We start from the raw sequence: 21,099 nt of genomic DNA, 5'->3' as shown, positions 1-21,099 counted from the left end.
TAAAGGAAAAGATAATGGCAGAAAAAGAGAGGAGGGTAGAAGGGGGGAGAGGTGATGGGAGCAGAAGGAGAGGAGCTGAAGGGGGAGACTCTTAAGGGAGAGTAATAGGAAAGAGGGTAGGAGGAAAAGGGGGAAGGGAAGGGTCAGAGAAACAAGGAAGGATGAAAAGAAAAGGGGAAGGAGGAAGAAGGAGAGAAGGAAAGGATCGAAGAGAAGAGAATAGAGGAAGGGTAAAGTGGGACAAGGAGGCTGAAGGGGAGAAGAAGGAGGGGCAAAGGGAGGGAGAAGAATGATAGAGGAGAGGAGAGAAGATGTAGAATAGGGGGAGGTAGGAAGGAGAAGGGAAGGAGGGAGGACAAGAAGTGTGGAGAGTGGGGCAGTAGAAGGAGAAAAAGAGAAGAGGGGTAGGGAGGTAAGAAAGAGAAGATAGATCTGGGTTGGAAAGGGAAAAAGGGAGGAGAAAGAAAAGAGAGAAGCTCTAAGGGTGGGAGGGGGAGGAGGAGAAGAAGAGAGAGAAGAGTAAAGAGGAGGAGGGGAGTGAAGGATAGCTAGTGTGGTGCGAGGAGGAAGAAGAGGGGAGTGGGAGGAAAGAAAGGGGATATAGATGCTTAGAAGGGAGCGAGAAAATAGGAAGATAGGATAGGGAGGGAGGAGGAATAAGGAAAGAGAAGGGCAAGATAGAAAGGAGACGAAAGGGTGCCAAGACAACAGGAGCAAGAAGTGAGGGCTGAAGGAGGCCTAGAGGAAGGAAGGAGGGAAGAGGGGTACTAGAGGAAAGAAGTGACAAGGCAAAAAAAGGGGAAGGGAAGCGGAAAGGGAGAAGGGAGGCAAGGGCCAAGGAGAAGGGAGGAAGAAAAGAACAGGAGAAGGGAGGGAAAGAGAGAGGATAGAGAAGAGAGGTGGAGAGGGAGAGGGGGAAGAGAAAAATAGAAGTAGAGTAAGGGTAAGAGAGACGGGGGCAGAAGGAGAGAGAGGAGAAGACGGACAGGTAGAGGGGAGTGGGAGTTAGGAGAATCTGCGAGGGTGAAGAAAGAGGAAGGGAATAGAAAGGAGGAGAAAGGAGTTAGGGGGGAAGAGAGATAGGGGGGGAAGAGGGGGAAAGAAGGGGTACCAGCAGAGGCTGAGGGAGAGGGAAGGAGGGTGGAGAAAGACTGATAGAGAAAGTGGAAAGAAGGGGAGAGGAGGGAGAAAGGAAGAAGAGGGATACATCGGGAGAATTTCCTCTAGTTGATCTGAGGAAGGAGATGGCAGGAGAAGCCTTGGGAGAGAAAAGAGAGGAAAGCGAATGGAGAAGGAGATAGAAAGAAGGGGAAGGATAGAAGGAATGAGAGGATGAAGAAGGAGACGAGATCTTGGGGAAAGAAGAAAGAGAGCGGGGGGAGTAAGAGAAGAGGTTAGTGGTTTATTTGGTTTTAATGTTTAGAAATAGGTCGATGGTAAACAGGCGTCGGGCTTTGGCTCCATCTGAGTCCGCCACGCGACGCAGTTGATCTTCACAGCTTAATTCGTAGTCTTCCACATTATCATCCACGTCCTAGCACACCGAGACACTAGGTTGTGATGTGTTTAAGAGCCTCTCTAGTGTTGCTTGTGGAGGCAAGTAAGGCATATTCATCGCGAAAGCTGGGTTGTGCATCGCAGTTTTCTAGAAACATTAACTCGTTCTTTTCACTCTTGTTGTGTCTCAGAATTAACAGCAGTAATTTAGACGTTCTTGTGACATATGTTCATGTAAGCGAGAAATAGGCGGCATTTCGGTCCATCATGTGCTACTCGCACATTAAATCACGGCATGATCTAATCTTGGTCGTGCTCATCTCGAACTCTCATTCGTCCCTGTTGCCATTTGCGCCGAATAATCCCCACCACCCTTACTAATCACATCTGTCATCTGCGTGGGCCAATAAAAATATCGCAGGTGATTTAGCGTCATCAACCCATGCTGCTGACAGATGAATTCACATAGATGCCCTTCCACCGGCACTTGACGAGCTTCGTTCTCATCTCCTTTATAAGGTACCCTCCTCCTATTCTACATTACAATCGTCTCAGGCGCGAAAAAAAAAAAAAAAAAGCTCTTCCACTTAGTGGATAACATCCTCTTCTCGCATGATTACACTCTATCCAGGGTCTTTCATTATTCTGTAAATTCACGCATGATCCCCCTGATGCTTTCTAAATTGCAGCGATGAGTAAAGCAGCCCAGTACCTTCATCAACGCTTCACAATATGTTACAGGCTCTCATAATTCCTGGGTATCATTCGGCGTAAAACGCTTCCTCTGGACCCTCTTCCAACGCGCAGCACTTGCTACCTTCATATATATGGTCTGGCTTCGCATAAGATTAGATTATGGGCTATAGCAAAAAGGCATAACCGTATGCTAATAAAAGCAAAGAATGTACCGCTGGACCTGTGCAAAAAAAGGCTCGTTTAGTCTGTGCTTGTTCAAGAAGGGTCTGTGTGATGTAATTCTACTTTACACAAGGCGTATGTTTTTTCCGTTAGGAAGAATTTAAGATACGTGTGATGAATTGACAGAAGCTATATGGTGGAAATTGACAATCTGAGACACTTAAAGCAGCACTGGACTGGAAAGGGGCAGGCTATCGGGTGCCATCTCTGCCTTGCCTGTAAGTTAATGCAAATCATACTAATGTAAGCAAAACAATATTCGGCTGACAGTTAAAAAACAATAGAGTAAGTTAAACGACACATAGTCATCCTTACAGCTGGACAGTTCCCTTCTAATTGAAAGCGCATTTGCAAAGAGCAATTCTTTAAATTTATCACATCGCAGTCAAGCGCATCCATATTGGTGCAATGAGATTAAGTAAGCGATTTCTCAAGACAGAGTCCTGATCCTGATGGCAACGGTGCTTCTTTCCTCCAAGGGGCCAGTGATGAGAGCAATATCTGTGAAAATCTTTTAGATCAGTTGAAGAAGATTATTGACAAGTCTATGAATGTTATGAAATGTAAAATGAAGTTCATGAAATGCAGAGTTACGGGGTGACATCAAAAATTAAAAAAAGGGCCATGATTTTTATTAAGGGAGAGGAGACTAGATAGATGACTGATGTATTCATCATGTTTGTTTTTCCGGTTCCCAGCTTGAGAAATGGCACATATTAGATTCATAACAAAATTTCTTATCAAATTCTAGGCAAACAGCGTGAGATCTTTTTCTCTATGTCTCAGGCCTGAAATCAAGACCCACAGCACCAATCAGAATTTAGATATATGGAATTCTTTCAGGTAGAACATCAGCGTATTTGAAGTGCATCATTCTGGTGACATTGCAATAACTTTCTCTGACTTGCTGCTCCCCATCTGAAGCATGGTGCGTGTCATAAGAGCCTGAGTCCTATTCGATCTTTTTCTCAGTTTACCTCCTGGCTGACAATCAATCAATATTTCACCGTTTATTTTTCCCTTGGTCTACGCTTGACCCTCATCAACAGTGGCATATCATATTCTAATGCGATTTATTTTTACACTAAGTGATCATATAAGAGCATTCCAGATCAGGATACAAATTGAATGAGAAAAAAAATGAACAAGATAATAGAATGATAGACATTCAGAAACGTTGAGTGACTCTAGCGTTCAGACACGTCTTTCCTGAGAGAAGGAATGGGTTGACGTTTTGGGTCAAGACGCTTCTTCATGAGCTGGTTATAGGGAGAGTACAGGGGATAACGTGAAATTTAGATGGTAGATTAGAGCTGGAAGATAAAGTAAGCAATGATGGAATCAATATATGCTAGAAAGTAACAAAGATATACAGGAAACGGGGTACTGGAGGCGCATTATAGTAGAAGCTGTGTGAACAGTGTGAAAATTAGAAGCTAGTTGTAGCTAATGGGTGGGTGTACGGATAGGAGGGATAGTGAGGGCCTATCCTGACAGTGATATAAATCAGAGTAATTCTCATACATCTGGGGCTGTTAAGCATGTCCAAAGCGAAATAATAACGATCCGCTGTGTCAATAGTCAGAAGTCAATGTTTTGATGCATTGTAACCGCTCCAACATCTGCCTATGCATTAGTATCCTTTCTATCTCATAGTATCTTTCGCATCTGCTGTCCTTAAATAAAAAGCTGCTCCCCTGACTTTTGAAGAGTGTCTTCATAGGATCTCATGATCTTTAAACTTTTGACTTTAGAGATACAGCGGTGCCAAGTCCCCACCGACCAGCGATCACTCCATACACTAGCATTATCCTACACACTTGGGACAATTTAGAATTTTACCCAAGCACCAATTAACTTAGAAATCTGTACGTCTTTAGAGTGAGGGAGCGAACTGAGAGCATGTGGAGAGAGACCCGTCGCAGGAGACTCACAGCTCCTTACAGAGTAAGCACAACTGCCTATCAGGATTGAGAGCCTGGGTCTGCTGTGTGGCGGTCCGTAACGAGACGTACGCTTGCTGCGTCGAGAGAGGCGTTGACTGTGGGTCCGGTTCTCTACAGAAAATATATATCTCTCATGCCTCGGCTACACCCATTAAGTTTTTAAGCAGTGGCCCTAAATTTGTAATGGATGGAAATGTTATTACGTAATTGGTATTGTGCATTGTCATATCAAAAAACTGGGAGTTTGAAACGTAACAATTACATTTACGACACGAGTTTTTACATTACAAAAGAAAACAAAAACGCAAGACGCGCACACCTTACACAGTTAGTATAAGATCATCTGGCATTGCACAGTGAGTCTCGCAATCACTACGTCCTTGCACTGTGATGTAAGTCAGATTCTTATTAGTCTATCGTCGTCCTTAATCCATTCAAGTTGGACCGCGGATCCAAGCTGCAGCTTCTTAGGAAAACTGGGTTTCTGACCGATGTTCAACGCCCTGCGCCGACGATGGTACGACGATGTAAGTTCTCTGTGGCGCATTGGGGGGTAGCCACTGGTCGGCCGATGTTAGGAGGCCCCCGGGCTCGGTCCTTTAAAACCGTGTCCGTTCAAGCAGACCACCTCGGTCCACTGTCAGTGTCTAAGGCTAGCGGGGGGGGTGGGGGGCTAAGATCACGAAGGAGACAAGATGTCCCAACATGAATGAAGAGAGTTGTAAATAAATCGAAGCAATTCAACATACCCTTAAGTCAAGGCTTGTGTGAAAGTTGGTTGGAGTTTAGGTGGCCCTGTTTCCATTTGCGTCCCAAGATGATCTAATATCTAAACAACCCACAACTAGTGGTGCTGGATGTTACCACAGTTTTGTAAAGAAATCAGTTTATGAGGATTCATTTTCACTCATATTGAGGATCAGAATGTCTTAGTACTTTACATTGTTCAAGTTTTCTCTGCATATAATTCAATTTTTTTATTTTACAGAATAATGAACTAAGTGATATTTCTATTCTTTGTAACTACATTCACCTACAGAAGTTGGAACTTCCTAACAATAAAATAACAGGTACTGTAATTTAAAATAGTGCATTGGAAAGTATTTTCTCTTCTCAAATTACATTGAGATACTGAAATCATACAGCGATGAATGATGTGACATATTAGATGTGCCGTGCGCATGAAGTGAAGTAGAAGTAAAATGTCCTGACAAGGTGTTATAGAATCAAAGACAAAAGAGACTGCAGATGCTGGAATCTGAAATAGAACTCGGCATCTGTGCCCTATCTGCAGTGGCTTGCTTGAGTTTCCCATTGCATGGCTTTGAAATTTTACTCACATCCCACATTAACTAGTCAGTACTTGGCAATCTCAATTGCTACAGAGAAGCCAAAATCAGATTAGAAGAACAATATATCATCTTCCATTTGAGTACCTTGCTACCTGAATTGTGTGAACACTGATTTTTCCAGTTTTAGATAATCCACAACCCTGGTCTTTTTCTTCCACACACACACATCTGTCCACCTAGCTTTCTTCTCCTTTTTTTTAACGCATTTCTCATCCAATCTCCTCTCTATCTGGTTGAATCTATCATCTACCAGCTTCTGTGCCATCCCTCCTTCACATTGCTCTGTATTGGCAATATACCCTATTCCCTCTCAGTCCAGATGCAGGGTCTTGAACTGAATTATCGACTTACACCTCTTTCCTCTATGGATACGATTTGACCTGCTGAGTTCTTGCAGTGAAGCAAACAAAGTGCTGGAGGAACTTAGTGGGTCAGGTAGCATCTATTCTGTGGTGGAAATGGTCAGGCAACGGTTTGCGTCAGGACACTTCTTCAGACTGATGTTCTTCCATCATTCTGCTTGTTGTAGGGTCACATCATTCAGATATTTGAATGGCACATTGTTTGCAAGTTGTTCATAATCCATTGGGAATGGTATGGTCAGGGCCAGATGTCAGGCAGCAATCATCTGCCTCTAGAGTGTTAGGTTTTAGTTATTGATGGATCACAACCCTAAATCTTTAAATAATTGGCTGGAGGAGTTGTGGGGACAAGTTAAAGATGGCTTTTACGAAAGTGATGGTTACCCTGGTTCAAGTTTCCTTCTCTGCAAATAAAGAACTGCCCATTCCATTAAAGAAAGCATGGCTTCAAAAATACTTCTCAAATAATAATTGCTACTTTACCTAAATAACAATAGAATCAAATTTCCACACATTGATTTCCACAGACAGCAGTGTTGTAACAATCAGATATTTTGCATTTTGGCTTTGCAAGTTGAGGGACAAATAGAGTGGAGGAAACAGCCTCTTTCATCTTCATACAGGAGCCAATGAATTGTTTACATCGATCTGATCCGAGGCAACTCCTTTTTTCCTATGTTTCTTCTTTCTATACTCAAGCATCTATCTAGATTGTGTGCTATAGGATAGGAAACACAAATATGACTTGAAATCAGTCTTCTGACTCACAGGTAAGGGTGTAGTTGCTACCTAATGAGCCCCGGCTTGCCTGATTCTTAAAATCTAGAAGTAGGACATTCAGTCAGTGAGGTTTCAGCAGAGCAATCCAACCCATCCCATTTATTCCATTATCCATATATGTAGTTGGATCTCAGTACTAGTGATACCTCACTAGTTGCTGTCTGCTCCTGGAAAAAGGACTATTTTATTCCTACTCTTTAGTTCCTCTCATCTAACCAAATCTCTGTCCATTTCAAAATTCCCCCCCACCTCACAATCCTATGCATGCTTTTTTTAAGTAAGACCTATGGAATACCTCAGGAAATATATCACTGCTATATCACTGCTATTTTTTTCCTTCATCGATTCTAATAGTTACATTCTCAAAAAAAAATGATGGCATATTTGTCGAGCATGATTTCTCTTTTATAAATCAATGTTGATTTTGGCCAATCCTGACATTCATCACCGAGTGCTCTGTTATTGCATCTTTTATAATAGACACAGGTATTTCCCCCAGGCTAAGCTGTTATAATTCCCTATTACGCCAACAGTATTTTCTTACATATGGCAAGGCAAACAAAATAAAGGTGGAAACAGGAACTTCAGATGCTAGTTTACAAAAAAAAGACAATGCTGAGTAACTCCACGGGTCAGACAGCATCCGTGGAGAACATGGATAGATTATGTTTTGGGTCAGGAATGGTCCTTATACAAAGTCATTTATCCATGTTCTCCAGGGATATCACCTGACCCGCTGAGTTACTCCAGCACAATGTCTTTTTTTACATAAGCGTGGGTATGGAATGAAGCTAATCTGCATTGAATTACTTGTGTTCTTTGAGGTGAGAATATTGGATACTTAGGTTATGAAATAAGGTGGAGTTTTTGGTACTCCAGAGAATGCCATTGATCAGAGGTATTCCCAGTGAGGTGGGCCTTTACTGTGAAACCCTATCTGCCTGTTTCAGTTGGTCAATACGGATGTTTATTTGAAGAAAAGTACATCTGACACGGTATTATACCATATTTTTCAGTTTCTGAAGGTCATCATTGTATGTGGCGTGTTCAAGATTGCTTTTACTTTACAATTTTTTACTGCTGTTAATCGGTATGTTTCGCTTTCCTTTTTTCACCGCCCACTCATGTACTCACCCGCACCAACGCATTACTGGAATTCCATCTCCATAGAAATGTTGAGGCAGCTGCAAAATAGGTTGAAAAGATGAAAGCTTTCCATTTTGCAACCCACAATATGTTGCACGGAGGCTATCGTCACCTTAGACAATAGCGCTAGTAGATGGAATTAAAGAAACCTTGACAATTGGGGTTGGTGCACCCTTGAACCTATTGGATAGCTGATTATCAGATTTACCAGTGAGGAGAGATGTACACTAAAACTTTAAGCAATGGAACCTAAACATTGCGATAAGCTGTTCCCCGGTGTGAAAGCGCATAGAACTGATGCAGACAAAAGGCACCTGCAATGGAAAACAAGGAATATAATTTAATTTGGTGTAACCTTGATGTGCTTTTTGATCACGTTGTATTTGGAAGAAGTGTGGCTTCATTGGGTACCTGCTCAAAATCCATAATTAAAGCATTGTATTAATATTTCATATTGTTCCCACCAATGTTTGTGATTCTGTTAATAAAAACATAAGCATTTTACTGCCTACTCAAATTGGAACAAAGAGGGCATTTTCCTCCAAAGATTGGTAAATAATTCATTGATAGTGCACGATGAGTAAATATAAATGAGTTTGAAATTTTTTATTGCAGATTATATTGATGAAAATGATTAAATTCAGGGAACACCATATGAAAGCATCGAGACTTTAAATGTCTCAAAGTAATTTCTAGCTTTAGGTCTCCATGTATTTGATAGGGAATATTGTCAAGAAATCATGAAATAACCAAGACTCAGGCAATCATGGAAAATTGCAGCAGGAAAACGTTATTGTTTAATTCTTTTATCACTCGATTTCAGTTTATGCATTGTCTATATAAGTCATCAAAACTATTAAAAAGGGTATTAAATAAACATTGCTAAAATACTTTCTAAAACCTGTCTATTCTTTGAAATGGAAACCAAGTTACTTTGCTGCAAGACAGCATTCCGTTCTGAAATGCCTAAAATGCTCTAAACTGTCAGTTCCGCGATTAAATATATGACTCAGCATGACCTTTCACTTTGATTAAAGTCAGCTTGAACTCAACCGGCAAATATTAATAAAATCAATGATAAGAGCTTATCATTTGCAGTTAATTACACTTGAAAAGCAAAACAAAAATTCTTAGCAGACAGGGTCTCAGGGGGCGAAACAGTTAAAGTTTTAGGTAATTAATTTTCAATAATTATGACTTTTATCAATCAAGTTGGTAATTATTTCATTGATCCATTTCTGTACATATGACAATAAAACACTGTTTGACACTTGACTATTTTAAACTGCTGCCCAACATATCTTTTATGCTTTATAGATTTGCGTTGTGTAAGTTATATGCCCTACCTGTTAAAGTTGGATGCCTCTCATAATGCTCTGAACTCACTCACTGGCCTAAAACTACCGAAAAACATTGAGGTAAGATAAATGGATCTGAATCAAAGAGCATCTGGTTTTAGAAAGGAAGTTGCACTCACAAGGACTATGATTGGATAAATAATGTTAATATTTGTTTCACTAAGTTTATTCTTCTGCCATTTTTCTATGTTAACCCTGTCAAGGAAGTGATGATTTATATATCAGCTGTAAATCAGCCTTCACCTTCAATGTGATTCCACCACCATTCACATATTCTCTTCCCCACCCCTTTCCACTTTCTGCAGAGACTGCACCCTGTGTAAATCATTGGTTCACTCATTCCTTCTCGCCGATTCCACCCATAACCCAGGTCCTTTCCCTTGCAACTGCAGGAGATGTAACACCTGTCTCTATTCTTCCTCCCTCACATCCATCCTGAGACCCCAGCAGTCGTACCAGGTGAGACAGACGTTCACATGCATCTCCTCTAACCTCATCTACTGCATTGGTGCTCCCGATGTGGCCTCCTTTACATCAGGAAGACCAAGCGTAGACTATGCGACTGTTTTGTTGAACACTGGCGTACCGTCCACCAGGGGCCTGCTGGATCTCCCTGTTGCTAACCACTCCACTTCCCATTCCCGCACTGTCCTTTCTGTGCTGGGCCTCCTCCATTGCCATAGTGGACACTTGCAAACTGGAGGAATAGCACCTCGTATTCTGCTTGGGCAGCTTACAACCTAACAGTATGAACATATAATTCTCCAATTTTAAATAGCTAACGACAAACACCCTCTTCCCCCCCTTTTTCCCCCTATCTTCCTTGTGCCCCACTTGGATGCAAACCCACTTCTCCCTTTTGCCTTCTCACTGGCCCCTTCCACCTTAATTCCTTCCTCAGGCTCTGCATTTTACGGATCTTCTACCCTTAACTCCTCATCGCACACTTCTTGTCTTTTCAACTTTGGCCTTTATCTGTCAATCACTTGCCAGGCTTTGTCCCACCCCCACATCTTTCTCAGCTTTCTACCTTCTACTACAATCAACAAAGGGTCCTGACCCAAAACATTACCTATCAATGTTGTTCAGAGATGCTACCTGACCCGCTGAGTTACTCCAGCATTTTGTATCTTTTATTTTAAACTGGCATCTACAGTTCCTTCCGTGTACATACTTCATAAGATCATGAGTGATAGGAGCAGAATTAGGCCATTCGGCCCATTAAATCTACTCCGCCATTCAACCATGGCTGATCTATTTCTCCCTCCTAACCCCATGCTCCTGCCTTCTCCCCATAACCTACATATTAAAAAATTGTGGACAGATGTTTTGATTTCCTGATGTGCTCAGTCATTGTCAAAACTGATTGCCAGCTGTCAAACTCAAAATTGACCATATTGTGTATGTTGAACATGTTGGCCACATGCCATTTATGTTCTTGAGTCCATCAACCGTTGAGAGTCAAAAAACAGGGTTGAATTTATCAAGCATAGAGAGGCAATGGACATCAGCTGAAAGGATTGTTTCCAGGGTCTTTTTAACGATCACTCTGTCCTTGACGTGCGTCTATTAACACCATACCATAAAACTAATGCAACCAACCCTAACACCACTCCTGGCTGCCAAGATGTTGAAAAGGTCATAACCTACTTAAGACAATCAACAAGGCATGTGAGCAGAAAGTATTCCAACTGTAGCTGAAACTTTGCATTGAAAAGCTTCATTTTGAGTTAATTTATCAAGTTCAGAGGCTGCAAAATGCACAATTGGAAAATGAGGTGTTGTTCCTCAAGCTTGAATTGGGCCCCTTGCAGGAGAAGAGGCCACAGACCAGCAGGTGAGAGTGGGAGCAAGACAGATAATTAAAGAGGTGTTTAATGGTAAGCTCAGGATTGTCCCTGCAATCTGCACACAAGTGCTCCTCAAAGCAATCACCCTATCTGCATTTGGTTTCTTCACTTTAAAGAAGACCACATTGTGAACACCAAATGCAGTACCGTAGATTGGAAGCGCAAGTAAATTGCCGCTTCACCTGGAAAGACTGTTTGCATCCCTGGATAAAGGGGAAAGGAAGGGTATCACAGCTTCTCCGTGATGTCTCCACAAAATCCTCTAAATCTACTGTCCCCGGCATTGGGGCTCAAATTACACACTGTCGGCTTCATTGGGCATGCCCAACATCAAACTCCTCAAATAGACACTCTGTTCTGAATTCGGTCATGGGAAGAGAATACCAGCAGACAGAGGAAAACATTAAAATACATATTCAAAGCTTTTTTGAAGAAATGCAACATGCCCATTAACTTCCGAGAACCAATACCATGCAAAATGAAAATAGATCATTTCAGGTGGTGTTGTCATCTTCAAGCCCATGTATCAGGAGCATACAGTAAATAGCAGAAAGTGTGCACAAATTCATAAACTACCACCCACCTGTCCCCTCCTATCTCATCAGTCACCTCAAAACCAGAATTAAAGCAAGTCACCCCTGATTTCCAAGAATGAAAAGATGTGGACGAGTGGCATATTATGTAAAACAATTATTGAAATAAATATTTAGCTGTGTCTTTATTGTGAACTTACATAACCAATTGTCCCTGCACGGTTCGATAACCCCAGTTTAGTTTAGTATATTGTCACATATACCAAGGGATAGTATATTGTCACATGTACCGAGGTATAGTGAAAAGCTTTGTTGTTGCGTGCTATCCAGTCAGCAGAAAAACTGTACATGCTTACAATCAAGCTGCCCACTGTGTACTGATATAGGATAAAGAGAGTAACGTTTCTGAGGTTCACAGAAGGGTGCTGCCAATGTAATGGGTTTTAATTAAAACTTATTGGAAATATGCCATGTTAATTTAAAAATTTCAAAGCCAACTCATTGAACCATTCACCTCTTTTATCATTTTTAATGCATATTACCTTATTTTTGACAATTTAATGCTTGCAGAACAAGCTCATAAAACAACTGCAGGATTATCAGGCGTAGTCACTTTGAATCTAGTTCAAAAACTGATTGAATGATTTTGTAGGTATGTGACAGCAACAAATACTTTGAAGGAGTAAAGCTTTAATCTAATTCCCATCATCCATTCCTGCAACCACTGTGTCACAACTAAGAGCAATAGAACATCAGAATTTAATTGTTTTGGATTTAAACTCAGTGACCTTTCTCAAAAGCAAAGGAAAGTGATGAAGCGGATGGCCTCTAGTTCAGAAATGGTAAATAACCGGTTTAGTGGACAAGACTGCAAGGTCATGAGTTTTTTCATGAAGTAGAAATGTTTCATTCTTTACTTGATAAAGTCTCAGTTTCTGTATATTTACATTACCATTTAAGAAAGTTGTTATTATGTTTTTTGTAGTGATCTGAATTATCCCATTCTCCTTTTGAATCTTCCAAATGGAAAATTGCCATTCACATTCCTCAGTGATTACCATTGTGATTTGTTATTCCTTTATAATCGCTTGTACATTAGCCCATTTGTTATATTTTTTAACATTGTCAGACTAATTGTTGATGTCTTGAAAGTGAGTGAAATATCTTAACATTGTCTCAGAGTATTTGTCAAACCTTCTTCAGTTGCATTCAATATATAATTTTCATTTATTATATGCTACAGGAAGTGGACTTGTCCTTTAACAAGATATCTGACATGAAGGAACTATCAGGCTATCCGTTTCTTTCCAAACTGAATTTGGACAGTATCCTTTACCTACTTACTGCATTGGGCATACTCTGAACATTTTTTTTCATTAAAGTAATGCATTAGTTCCTCCAAATACTGTTATGGTTCTAAGCACGGAAACTGCGGACATGGCCAAGGTGCAGCGGGGAAGTCGATATATCAGATGAAGTTGAATGGGTGGAGGAGGTAATGTAAATGGGGTAGGAAATATTTAGGTAGATGTTTAAATCATTGTCAATGAAGAGCTAATCCTACAGAGATATACACTGTGTATAATGGAAAATTGTACACAGAAGAGCTTTAAAGGCATGTTAGAAAATTAGGATTCTACAGAGGCAAGCAGGGAGATGGAAAATTGGGACTTGAATGATAAAATATCACAGGACAAAGAGAACAAGCCAATATTATTGCAAAAGAAAACAAAATCAGACAATACTGGATTGCACAGCAGATTATTCAGTAGCATATCGAAATGGCATGGTTTATTGAGGTGTAGAGTCAAAGAACAAGGAACTGGAGATGCTGGTTTACACAAATGGACACAAAGTGCTGGAGTAATTCAGCAGGTCAGACAGCATTTTTAGAGAACATGGATTGTGATGTGTTGAGTCAGGACCCTTCATCAGACGCTAAAAAAACGTATCGTATCCATGCAAGTTTACAAGGTTAAGCATCAAAATATGTGGGTTCACATCCATAAACACATTTTAGAAATATTTCTTTAGAGCTGGTCTGCTTTCCTCATCTTTTGCATTCTCTGAGGGTAATTTATGAAGTAGAATTAACTAAACTGGCAGAATTAACTAAACTGGCAGAATTAACTTGGACTGCAAATGTTCCTTGGGATGCAAATTGTTGAATATGCCTGGTGTATTCTTCCTTATGTCTAATTGCTGGCTCTCAGACAACCGAATTCAGGCAATTGCAGGCTTGCAGAACTGCAGAAGTCTCTCCTTCCTCAGCATGATAAAAAATAGACTGTTGGAAATCGATTGCCTGGACCACTTGCCAATTAAATTTCTTTCCCTTGTAAGTCTTCATTTGATATATACTTGTTTCTTGTTTCTGTCACATTTTAAAAGAATGGGAAGCAAAGGTTAAGAGAGTTGCCAATTGTTCCTGAGATTTCTGATGCTCAAGCGATTGCCCGGCAGAGATTCTGAAGCCTGTAGGTGTGATTACCAAATAAAATAATCTTAACCAGAGCCCTTACTCTGCAGTTTGATTGTGTAATTTCATCACCAATTATCTAAATCTCTTAACTTCTCCAATAAAGGAGTATTTGTTCCCCTTAATTAATCATGCATTTCATCACAAACAATCATCCATCTCTATTTTATTTTTCCATCCAACAAAATACACCTTTCCTTAAGAAATGGGGGGAGGCATTCTCTAGGTATTTCTAATGGTCCCTCTTTTTTCTGTTATATTAATTGGTTCCATCATAAATATTATTTTAACACAATTGAGAAGCCACAGATAAGCAACTCTGATACTGATAAGCAACATAACATTGGTATCACACCCACAGACAGCAGCAGGTTGCTGTGTTTGGAACCAAGGTGCTCCCAACATAGTTATTATGTTTATCTATTTTTACCAGGCAGCTGGGTGACACCCAGCAGTAGTTAAAAATGTAGTAGATAGTAAAGAGGTGAAAGGAAAACTAGAGCCAGTAAATATCTTCCCTTGTGTTACAGAGATACATTCTCAGTGATTTATTAGAAAACATGGATGGAGTGTGACATTTTCTATGTATTGAGATTGTAAAAGCTATTATAACCGTTGTAATGAGCTCCACCATGAACATTCTGAGGGTTATCATTAACCAAACTGTAACTTGGCCAGCCACAAAAGTACTTGGACTACAAAAACAATTCAGAAATTATGGCCTGTCACCAACCAACTAGAGTGTGATGGAGCAATCTGTATCTGCCTAGATGACTCTTAAGAAGATTAAAATTATCCAGAACAAAGAAGTGAATGTGCTTGATTGACACACTATCCATTGTGCTAAACATTCAATCATAACACTGCCAAATTTACTTCAATAGTGCTAATCAAACTGGTGGCACTGCCACCAAGAAGGAAAAGAGTAGTGAACATTGAGTCAGTTTTTCCAGGGAAATTAGAGATGGCCAACCCTTAAATAGACACAAAATGCTGGAGTAACTCAGCGGGACAGGCAGCATCGCTGCAGAGAAGAAATGGGTGATGTTTCGGGTCGGGTCGGGTCTAAAGAAGGACTCGTCCTGAAACGTCACCCATTCCTTCTATCCAGAGATGCTGCCTGTTCCGCTCAGCTATGTCTATCTTAGAAAACGGTAGGCGGCGCGGCTCTGGCCAGCAGCGGCCTCTGCAGTCTGTCCGCGTTTTTATTATTTTCTGTCTGTGTTTTAATGTAGTTTTTGTTATGTTTTTGTTGGGGTGTGTGTGTGAGGGGATGGGGTGGGAAACTTTTTAAATCTCTCCCTGCACTGGAGACCCGACCTTTCTCTCGTCGGGTTCCGTTGTCGTTGAGGCCGCAACGAGGAGCGGCCTCCAACAGGAAGAAGCCGGGGACTCAGGTGCCGACTCACCGTTGCCGTCGCGGAGCTGGCCGAGACCGGAGCGGTGGAGGAACGCTGCTGCTGCTGCTGCTGCTGCTGCTGCTGCCGATGCCGCTGCTGAGTCGGGGGCTGCTGCTGCGGGTCTGCGGACAGCGGCGCCGGGAGCTGCGGCTCCCTGGAGGGAGACCGCTTTTCGGGGCTCCTGCAACGGAGAATTCTCCCGCCCGTGTTGCGGGGTTGGGGAGCTACTGGAGCGGGGCCTACATCACCGCCCCGCGCGGCTGGAATGGCCGCGGGTACTTGCGAGCGCACACCGGGGGCTCCAACACCAAGACCCGGTGTGCGACCTCGCACCACCCGGCGTGGCTTCAATGGCCGCGGGACAATCGCCATCGCCAGCCGGGGGCTTTGACTTTGACTCTGACATCGGGGGGGAGAGAGTGCAGTGGAGAGATAAGTTTTTTTGGCCTTCCATCACAGCTATGTGATGGATGTTTATGTAAAATTGTAATTATGTTGTGTCTGGGTCTATTTGTGTGTAATGTATGGCTGCAGAAACGGCATTTCGTTTGGACCTCTAGGGGTCCAAATGACAATTAAATTGACTCTTGACTCTTGACTCTTGATCTTCGGTGTAAACCAGCATCTGCAGTTCCTTCCTACACATATGTTGGACATTTCTTGTCAGAAATTTATTCCATATATGAATTTTAAAATTGCTTCTCTCTCCTTTTGTCCAATTAATCTTACAATTAAATTATTCGTTTGGACAACAATGAATAGAATAAAGTGAGAACTGGAAAATATAATTACTGATCTTCTGCATCTTCCAATTGATAGAACCAGGCTCCTTCGTCTTGCCATTTTGTTTTAATATTAAACGCATGTAGAAATGCATAGAAATATGTGGTGTGGCAAACAAATTATGCTGATAAATTGTCAAGAAGATTGCTAGACTTGCAGACAGTGAGGAAGGCTTCAAAGTATACAGCAGGATTGATCAACAACAGAAATGGGTGGAGAAATGGCAGATGGAGTTTAATCTGAGGAAATGTGAGACGTTGCACTTGTGAAGTCATATGTAAGGAAAACGGTTGATGACAAGATCTTTAACAGTATCAATGCGCAGTGGGATCTTAGACTCCGGATCCATAGTACCCTGAAAGTGGCAAAACAAGTAGATAAAGTGGTAAAGAGGGAGTAAGGTATGCTCACCTTCATTTGTCAGAGCATTAGGGACAGGGAGAGGTTGTGCAAATGAGGATTGATTTCTCCAGAACACGAGAGTTTTGAAGGAAGTCCTGAAATAATGTATATAAAAGTATTGAGAAGCATTGATAGGGTAGATGGTCAAAATCTATATTCCAGGATGGAAATGTCAGACTAGACAGTATGGCTTTAAGGTGAGAGGGCCACCATTTAAAGAAGACGTGCGAGACAGGTTTTTGTGCACAGAGTGTTGTAGGAGCCTGGAATGTGCTGCCAGGGTGGTAGTGGAGGCAGATGTAAGAATGGCATTTAAACGGCATTTAGATGCAGGGAATGGAGGAATATGGATCATGTGCAGGCAGATAAGATGAAGTTATCGGGGCATGATGTTTGGCGTTGTGAGCCGAAGGGCCTGTTTCTCTGCTGTACTTTTCTATGTTCATTGCAAAAAGATTTAATTATTAATTCTTTGGAGAATATATATTTTTAACAGGGAACTTTTGAAACTAAAGTTTGGATTTGGTGATTAATTATTTCAATGCCTTGGGAGTTCAGGTGCCAATCAAGTATTATCTAGGCCTGCAGAATTCCTTGGAAATTTAAAGTTGTGCCATTAAAACCTTTTTTTATATTCCAGTCTTCATTAATCTTTTAATTGGAATTTACAACATGCCAACATACTAAACAGCCTCTAGAACACTGGCATACAAAACCATGCAGCGCAGGAAAGTTAAACAAGGACTCAAAGGAGTCTGGATATTTCTTTGCTGAGATTGTGATAGATAATTCCTCACCTTGAATATGTACAAAATATGTGTTCTTTTTATATCATTTATTTTATTTTTTATTTTTATTCAGTAGTTTAATGTCACGTGTACTGAGGTACAGTGAAAAGCTTTTTGTTGCGTGCTGTCAGCGAAAAGACAGTACATGATGACAATCGAGTTGTCCACAGTGTACAGATACAAGATAAATGGATTAACATTTAGTGCAAGATAAAGTCCAGTAAAGTCTGTTTGCAGGCACGGAAATCACTATCAAAACATGGGGGGGACTGGGGACACACAATTTCTTGTCGGCAGCGCGCGCGCATGCGCACGCACACAAACACACACACACACACACACACACACACACACACACACACGCGCGCGCGCAAGGCTTCAGAGGCTTCAGCCGTGGGCCCTGTGGACGGTAATTACGGGAACGACAGCCCAGGCTTACGGCCAGCGTGGTGAAGCAGCGCTAAATGCAGCTCAACTCTGCCTGTCTCGCCGGTTAACCTACAGCCCTGCCTGGACTGACGGGACACTAGTCCGGAGCCGTGGAGCCGTGGAGCTAGCGCTGCTTCTCCACGCTGGCTGTAAACCTGTCGTTCATGTAAGTCTGAGTCCAGGGCTGCCGAGAGTGTTTTTCCCTTGTGACCCTATGACCTGGGCATGCAATTCAAGCTCCGCTCAATGATCTTTGCTAAACCAGGACGTCTCCCTCCTCCAATCACCGCTCTCTATCCTCAGTCCCACCCCCCTACGGCCTCTGACGGACACCTCCCTCCCTCCTCCAATCATTGCGCTGAATCATCTTGCCCCGCCCCCGCTGCCTACTGATCGACGTCTCTCTCGTCCAATCGGCGCCCTCGATTATCAGTCCCACCCCCACTGTCTCGCGGAAAGTGGAGATTTCACCGGGTTTTAAAATCCGGAATACAAAAAATGGGGGGGGGGGGGTCGTCTCCCACCTCTCAAAACAGGGAGGGGGGGGGACATGTTCCCGGGATTTCCGCCCCTGTCTGTATGAAGTTGCCTGAAGGTCTAACTCAGGATCGCTCTCCAATTGGTGTTAGGATGGTTTAGTTGCCTGATAACAGCTGGGAAGAAACTATCCCTGAATCTGGAGGTGTTTCACATTTCTGGACCTCTTTCCTGATGGGAGTGTCCAGGGTGAGACGCCCTTGGTTAAGCTGATGGCCTTGTATAATTTCGCTTATTTTGCAGTAAAATTGGTAGAATTGATTTTGTGAAGATTATGTTGCCGGGGAGAATGATCTCCCTGTCTATTGCCTTGTTGTAGACTTACTGTGATATTTTTTGTTTGTAGTTTGCACGGATATGGATTTTTACAACTCAATAAATGGTGCTTTGGATTGTCAAGTTCAATCTGATCTGTGTATGAGGAACCTAGTCTAATCTTGCTTGTTTCACCCCTTTTCATTATTACTGTTTCATAAGCAGCCATGGAAATTCTTCTTCGGGAAAGGTTTCAGCTTGACTTCACAAACAACAGTTGTAAACTTTGTCCTTTCTGATTCTCTAATTCTTATTATGCTTATTTTAAATTTGATAATTCACTGAAATTCCAGGGACTAATTGAGACACTATATCACTCTTTACTCCATTATAATCCTTCAGAATATTGGTCAACAAGGTTGTTCCTTAATTTTCACCAATAATGAAATATCTCTGATTTCTTAAATATCTACCCATACTGTAACTGTTAACCCTCATTTCTTGTGATGTACTGGTGAATTTGTGCTGTATCAGCATGTTTAGCTCTTTACTGCAGCATATGCTATAAATAATCACTCCGCTGAAAGGTCTTACAGACATTCAACATTACCTTCTTTTCTAATAATTGCCTTTTGAATTGCCTTGACAAAACAGGACTTGAGGGTCTGAGCCATGACTAGAGTGTCTCAGCTATGGGAAGAGATTGGCAGGCTGGAACTCTATTCCTTGGAGCGTGGGAGTATGGGGGCTGATCTTATAGAGGTGTATAAAATCATGAGAGGAATAGATTGGGTACACGAACATGAGTCTTGCCCAGAGTAGGGGAATCGTGAACAAGACATAGGTTTAAAGTGAAGGGGGAAAGACGTAATAGGAATCTGAGAGGTAATTTTTTTCATGCAAAGGGTGGTGAGTGTTTGGCAGGCGGATTGGACTAGTGTAGTTGGGACATTGGGTTATGAGTTTCTCATGTTTTAGTTTATTCTCTTAGGATTATTAACATCTTTCTAAAAGATAGTAAATTAACCCTTGCAAATGAAACCCTTAAAAATGCTGAATTGTAGGAAATATTAACAATTCCTTAGATGGTAGAAAAGCAATATCACAAAATGTTAAATATTTTCTTTTTCTATAGCTTAAACTCTAAATTTATTCACAGCGAGGTAACCAACTAGTAAATGTGAAAGGACTGGTAAATTTGAAACGCCTACACAAGCTGGATTTGTTGGAAAACAACATAGAAACTCTGATTGGTTTGGAGGACCATGACCTGTTGGAAACAATCAATCTGGATAACAATCAGGTAACAATCTGTGCAGAATGGGAATGCGAGTTTCACCCATTCACCTTTCAGCCTAGGTTTTATTCACATGTACGTATATAGTTTTCTACTTGCAGACAACTATCCAGCTATTCATGTTGAATGAATACATGTTTGAATAATGGGCATATTGTAATCAGGGTGTATGGGGATGAGGTCCTGTGGAATGATTTTTTTTCTCTTCATAGCAAACGATTTTGTATTGGGAACTAAAGTGGTCTCCTTCTTTGTCACTTAATATCATCCTCCAACAACTCCAAGTCTGGCACAGGATATGCCAGATGAAGAACAAAGCTTTCTAGCAATGCAGCATCGATGTATTAACCTCTTATGCCCTGCAACATCAATAATTCCAATCTTGAAAGAGACTGTGTCCCTGTGTGTTATTTCTATTTCCTACACAAACCATTGCTGCATTCCTATGAATGTGTTTACCAGGTGATGAGGTTTTTTTACATTCGCATTATGAACCAAATGTAGTTTTACCCAAACAGATTTCATGCGGGGCCATATAAATCGTTGGAGAGAGGAGAAGCTCTCATATTTTCCAACTGAGTTGCATCAAATTCATGCAAGTTGTGTAAAAATTATATTATTTCCATTATCTTTTTGTTTGTAAATTCAGTCACATTCCAAATTTTCAAATGCTTAAGGCCTGAATTCAGAGCAAAGTATATCACAAATTGTGATTGGTAGATTATGTGAGTCTAGTTTGTATTAAAACTAGACATAGAACAATAGGGCCAGAATTAGCAGTCTGGCCCTTCAAGCTAACACAAATCTTTGCCACTGGAACATAGGGGTGCCAAGTCGGCACCACTTCATTTCTAGTTTTTACCCAAGACTGAAATTCTAGACCATGGTCTTTATTAATACACAATCAATATTACCATCAGAATTACCTAGGAATACTATTCAGCTCATTCATCATCTTTCTCTAGGTTCTTGGAAGCTTAAACAGGT

General features: G+C 41.4%; 1 protein-coding gene across 1 annotated transcript in view; it reads left to right on the top strand.

Annotated features, from left to right (window-relative positions):
- LOC129708059 (leucine-rich repeat and guanylate kinase domain-containing protein-like) overlaps positions 1 to 21,099 on the top strand; it is an 80,833-nt gene that overhangs the window by 6,178 nt on the left and 53,556 nt on the right. Inside the window, exons 2-7 of the mRNA XM_055653603.1 lie at positions 1,689 to 1,731; positions 5,350 to 5,431; positions 9,319 to 9,419; positions 12,986 to 13,067; positions 13,956 to 14,080; positions 19,975 to 20,118. Coding sequence (XP_055509578.1) covers positions 1,689 to 1,731; positions 5,350 to 5,431; positions 9,319 to 9,419; positions 12,986 to 13,067; positions 13,956 to 14,080; positions 19,975 to 20,118 — 577 coding nt within the window. The remainder of the gene's footprint in view (positions 1 to 1,688; positions 1,732 to 5,349; positions 5,432 to 9,318; positions 9,420 to 12,985; positions 13,068 to 13,955; positions 14,081 to 19,974; positions 20,119 to 21,099) is intronic.

Source organism: Leucoraja erinacea, chromosome 22 (assembly GCF_028641065.1).
Source record: "Leucoraja erinacea ecotype New England chromosome 22, Leri_hhj_1, whole genome shotgun sequence".
In the NCBI taxonomy this organism is placed as follows: Eukaryota; Metazoa; Chordata; class Chondrichthyes; order Rajiformes; family Rajidae; genus Leucoraja; species Leucoraja erinaceus.
Note: the sequence above shows the minus strand (reverse complement) of the source record. Positions and strands in the feature narration are given on the sequence as shown.